Source organism: Macrotis lagotis, chromosome 3 (genome assembly GCF_037893015.1).
Source record: "Macrotis lagotis isolate mMagLag1 chromosome 3, bilby.v1.9.chrom.fasta, whole genome shotgun sequence".
NCBI classification, from domain to species: Eukaryota; Metazoa; Chordata; class Mammalia; order Peramelemorphia; family Peramelidae; genus Macrotis; species Macrotis lagotis.
The window spans coordinates 289,673,669-289,679,664 of NC_133660.1; the positions used below are offsets into that span (position 1 = coordinate 289,673,669).

Below are 5,996 nucleotides of genomic sequence, written 5' to 3' on the forward strand. Positions count from 1 at the left end.
CCACTGATTTTTCTCATGATGCAGTTGCCCTAAGACAATGGGTCAGTTGACCTCAACCTCTGGTAGGATGGGTTTGTATTATACTAAACTAAATAATAGATTTATTCCATCCCAGGTAGCTTTCATCTAAAGGACCATTTTCCTAGGTGGCTTTGGTTTGGGTACCCCTTTTATGCTATCTCATATATTCATCATTTTGCATATTTGACAACCCAAATTTATAATCTCCACGTTTGGGCTTTTTATGTTGTCAAGCGTAGGGAAGAAACTATCCTCCTGATCATCTTGCCCATGGCACCTGTAATCTTCTGGTTCCTCAAGCTATAGATGATGGGGTTCATCAGTGGAGGCAATGTTGTATAGGTCAATGCAATTAGAAGATTTTGGATAGGGAATGTGTCTGATGTGTCCATGAGGACTGCAAGCATTATTGAAATGATAAACAACAAGATGATAATTAACTGAGGGGAGCATGTAGATATGCTCTTGTAGCGCCCTTCCACAGAGGGAATCTTGAGTACAGAGGCGAAGATTCGAGCATATGAAGCAATTAAAAAGGCAAAGCAGAATACGAAAAGACTTAAACTTACTGCAATTAATATAAACTCAGTATGAAACACATCAGAATTTAAGACTTTCAAGAGATGACTGGCATCACAGAAAAACTGGTGAATCACATTGGATCCCCTGAAGGGTTGGCAGAACATGTTACCTATGTGGACAGCTGAATAAATAACCCCGCTGAGCCAGGAACCAGATGCTGCCCAGAGACAACGTGCAGGATTCATGATGATGCCATAATGTAGGGGGTGGCAGATGGCCACAAAACGGTCATAGGACATGGCCACAAGTAAAGCAAACTCTGTTGTTACAAAAAAGGTAAAGAAAAAGATTTGTATAGCACAGCCAAAGATGGACAGAGAATGAATCCCAGAGAAAGAATTAGCAATGAATTTAGGAAGAGTGACTGAAATCGTACAGATATCCACGAGGGATAAATTGCTCAGGAAAAAATACATAGGAGAGTGAAGTTGTGAGTCAGTAATAATTGCAGCAATTGTGAGAAGATTTCCCATCAGGGCAGCTAGGTAGATTATCAGGAACAGCACAGCATGCAGGACCTGCACCTCCCGCCTACTGGAAAACTCCATGAGGAGGAACTCCGTGATGATGGAGAAATTGCTCATTCCTGTTGATACAAGAAATAACACTATAAGTAGCAAAAAATGTTTTTGAAAGACAAATGAAGTAAAATAATCATCCATCAAGAACTTGAGAGTTATTCTATCCAATGAAACCTGGACAAAAGGAACATCACACTGTATTTAAAGCCAGATAGACGTTGTAGAAGGAAGGATGAGGCTATGATGCCCACAATAATTTTAGAACATAGCTTTATATCTTAGCTCCCCAGAATGACCAGAGGAAGTTGTACATGATGAAGATCAGTCAAATGAAAGTTATCACTTTAGAGTTAATAAAGAGGACTATCAAACCCAGGGAAGAAATGAATTTTATACATCTTTCTGCCTGCTTACGGACACAAGCACACATACACACTGAGATATGTATACATAGAAATACTTATAAGTATATGAATATGTGTATTGCTATTCCTACTCCTCCATTTCTCAATCATCTATCTAAGCATCTATCTTCCTATCTAGTTTAATCATCTATAGAAAGAGATCAAGAGAGAAGGAAAGTTGAGGATGAGGGAAATATTTTTATTTTTATTTTATATTAAAAGAATTGTGTTCAGAAAAGTGGCTGGAAACATTCAAACATTCTATAAGTTAAGTTGATTTTATTGCTAGTATTAATGCACAGGAGGGTAAAGCAAAGTCAGCTGTAATTCAGCTTTGTGGGCAAAGTAACAAAAATCTTTAGTACGCCAATCAGAACTTGAAATCAATTATCTTAACTCTAAAAAGAATTTCCTTCTTTTAAAAAACAGAAATGCAAATAAATTTTTCCCAAATAAATTTTTCCCATTGCTGTTGTCATTTTTCAATTATGTTAACTTTCCAGATCCCCATGATGGACATATTGGAATGACTTGCCATTTTTCCAACCCATTTTATAGATAAGGAACTGAGGCAAATAGAATTAAGTGACTTGCCCAGGATGACAGAGACTCATGAACTTACATCTGGACAGTCATTTTATAGTGCTACCTAGTTGCTCAAAAAAAAAACAGAGGCCACATTTGTGATCCCAAATTTGAAAGACTATGAGAAGTCTTTATGTTTCCCTTCAGACTGAAGAATTTCCACCTGAAGAAATATTATTTTTATCCTTACTCACCAAGCATCTGACCGTAACTAAGGTGGAAAGGGTTTCTCCTTGTTCTAATGAGAATGTCTTTCCTCTAGTTGGGCAAGACTAGACTAAGGTTAACACATGTCATTGGTTCTCTAGGGATCTCCTGGAGAGAAAACTGTCAACAATGCAGATGGGTAAGAAAGATAGAGTTAGAAGTAGAGATGCCAATTGTAATAGAGTTGTAAAGTAAAAATAGATAATGGATCAATACATGAATATATGGCTGCATACACAGCAATAAATATATTGATGAAGTGATTTTATTTGTGTATGCATCTACATAGCTATATACATGCTTAAATATATATATAAACAAATTGAGTGTATATACTTGCGTAATCAAATAATGATCATGTTTGTATATGTATGTAGAGAAAAATAGAAAGGTAATAGGTAGATAGTCAGATGGATAGATAGAAACAAAAATAGATAGATACATAGATAAAGAGATTTAAGTCACCACCATCCTTAATCACAGATACTCTTCTAGCTTGCAGCTTCTTTTGAAATTTTTCCCCATATTGATCTACCAACCGGACATTAGCATTCATTCTCCAACCTTCCAAATATTCCATCATTTCATCTGACAGTTCAAGGCCTTTAAAAGCATTGCCCAAACCTGGTGCCCTTGAATTCATTGACCTAGGAGATTCTCAACTCCTGCCCTATATAGATTTACCTTTATGCATTCACCAATCTGCATGCACATCACACACACACACACACACACACACACACACACACACACACACAGAGACATAAATGAAATACCCATTTTCATAATACTCTTTAGATTCACTTGAGATTAAGTCTATTAAATGATTTCTGATGCACATCAAAATGACAAAGATTCTACTATGGACCTGTTAGAGGCATGTGAAGGGGGTTTCAGCTAGAATGATATTTACCCATGGTCAAATCACAGTAAGTCAACAACCATTATTAAGTATTTGCTATGTCCCAGACTCTGTGTATGTACTGAATTTACTAAAAAAAGGCAAAAAACAGTTCCTCACCTCAGTGAACTCAGTCAATGGAGTGGAGAAAGCAAATAAGGATGTACAAATTATATCTATAGAAAGAATTAGAGATGATCTAAGAGAGGAATCTAAAAGATTACCCAGCTCATAAGGGCCAGGAACAGAATTTGGACTATGATCTTACTTTATTCCAACCCACCATTTTATCCACAAAACAGAGTTACTTATACTGATGACATCCGCATCCATTTGAGTTCACACATTAAGCCCCTAAGCAAACTGACCAGTCATAAAGAAAAATAATCATAATCTAAATGAAAATACCTGAAATAATTGTTCAGATGTGCCTACATTTCAGCTTTGTTGTTAATGTCATCAGGTTCTTTAGCTTCTCAGAATTCTATATCTAATTTGGAGATTACTTTTTCACCAATTAATTCCACTCTCACTGGTATATTCAAAAATATGGCCAAGCAGTGAAATTTAAACATCAGAATCCAAAAACATTCTGGTGTTTTTTGGTAATTCTTATGGTAAAGATTTAGTGAAATATATTGCCCAGTGTCATTTGGAGAAGGTTCTATGAAATCTCCAGAGTATACAAGGCAAGCAGCAGCATCTCCGTTGTTCCCATGAACTCTTTGTCCATCACCTGAGAATTATTAATTAGGTAGAGTCCACTTTCTAACAATGTGTTGAAAAACTTTCTCCCTTAAGTCTCATTAGAATATTGGCCACAAAATTATGGCTAATTGGATTCTCTCAGTTCATAAGGGTATAAGTCAAGAATTAATAAACATTTATTGCATGTCTACTATACAACAGACAATGTGTTAATGGAGAGAGGAAGTTGAAGGGGAGAAAGCACCCAGTACAAGGGTATGAGGGAGAAGAACAAAGGCAATTTAACTGGTTTGAAATGAAGGGAAGAATGTTTTTGCTCTCCCCTTAAATGGGGAGTAGTGATGAAAAGGTGTGTTAGACAGCCACAAAGATCATGGACTAGACCATTAGCAAAATAAATTTTGTAGCTTCAAAAAGGAGAAGGAAGATGAGATGACATCTCAATGAATTTGTGAGCAGGGCTGAGATGCTGCAGATATTCAATAAAGAGAAGTTATTCAGAAAAGTATAAAAAATAGAGTAAAGATGTAGGAAAGTGATCATTGTAGCAGTAGTGAGAAGATTCCCCAATGAGATTAGAAAGGAAATTAGCAGGTAGGAAATAGTATGTAAGAGAAGCATCTCCAATATATCCTGTGACCTGCAATAAACCATTAAGACAAGTTTCAACTCTTCTTTCACCCTTATGGAGCAAACAGTCTAATCATTCATACAGTCATATTTTAAATACAACTTACATGATAAATCACATGGCAAATATTATGAAAAATTATTTTGGATAGCTGCATTTGGGGTAACTAATCTGATTTTTTTCCAAAAAAAAATAATTTTGTTAAAACTATGGGAAAATGCTTTAAGAATTACTGAAGACAACCTAAAATGTACATATCTATTTAAAAAAAAATTCCTGAGATGTCCAATTGTCTATTTCTAATTCAGTTCCAATTACATCCAATTACTTTATTCCAATTACAATGGAATTAGTATAACCTGAACATTAGTTTAATTTAAACTTGATCAAAATCTTAGTTTTGAAAATCATTTATTTTTGAAAAATATGAAATTTCCTAAAAAATAGCCATCAAAATAAACACATGATATTTAGGTAACTGCCAATTATAAGGTGGTTAGGTAAATGCTAGGAATAAATCACTATTTAAAATGGCAAGAAAACAGTTATTTTTTTCTAAACAGTGTTGCTACATTTGTTTTATGGCATAATAAATTCTGGTCTTGAAAATAGTGTAATGGTGATTCAAATATTTTTAATCACAAAGGTCTGCTAACTTTATGTCAGTTTAAACCCAATTTATCAATATTTTGATTTTAAAATAAAGAGGCAAGATCTTATAAAATATTGAGCATTTTTAAATGTAAAAAATGCATGAAAAATTATTTTGTTAAAGATTATATTTACTTTGAGTTTTTCTATTTTCCCCCTAATCTTACTTCCCTTCCCCCACCCTCACAGAAGGCTATTTGCCAGTGTTTACATTATGTCCATGGTATACATTGATCCAAATTGAAGGTGATGAGAGCGAAATCACATCCTTATGGAGGAAACACAAAGTATAAGAGATTGCAAGATCAGACAATAACATATAAGTTTTTTTTTCTAAATTAAAGGTAATAGTCCTTAGTCTTTGTTCAAATGCCACAGCTCCTTATTTGGATACAGATGGGACTCTCCTTTGCAGGCAGCCCCAAATTGTTCCCGATTGTTGCATTGATGGAATGAGCGAGTCCTTTAAGGTTGAACATCACTCCCATGGTGCTGTTAGGGTGTACAGTGTTTTTCTGGTTCTGCTCATCTCACTCAGCATCAGTTCATGGAAATCCCTCCAGGCTTCCCTGAAATCCCATCCCTCCTGGTTTCTAATAGAACAATAGTGTTCCATGACCTACATCTACCACAGTTTGCTAAGCCATTCCCTGATTGAAGGACATTTACTTGATTTCCAATTCTTTTCCACCACAGACAGGGCTGCTATGAATATTTTTGTACAAGTGATGTTTTTACCCTTTTTCATCATCTCTTCAGGGTATAGACCCAGTAGTGGTATTGCA

General features: G+C 35.3%; 1 protein-coding gene across 1 annotated transcript; it reads right to left on the bottom strand.

Moving 5' to 3' along the window:
- Positions 1–242: 242 nt before the first annotated feature.
- LOC141519462 (olfactory receptor 14I1-like) lies at positions 243–1,187 on the bottom strand. Its single transcript, XM_074231699.1, has one exon. It carries the CDS (start codon positions 1,185–1,187, stop codon positions 243–245), a length of 945 nt encoding a protein of 314 aa, XP_074087800.1.
- Between the last annotated feature and the right edge of the window lie 4,809 nt (positions 1,188–5,996).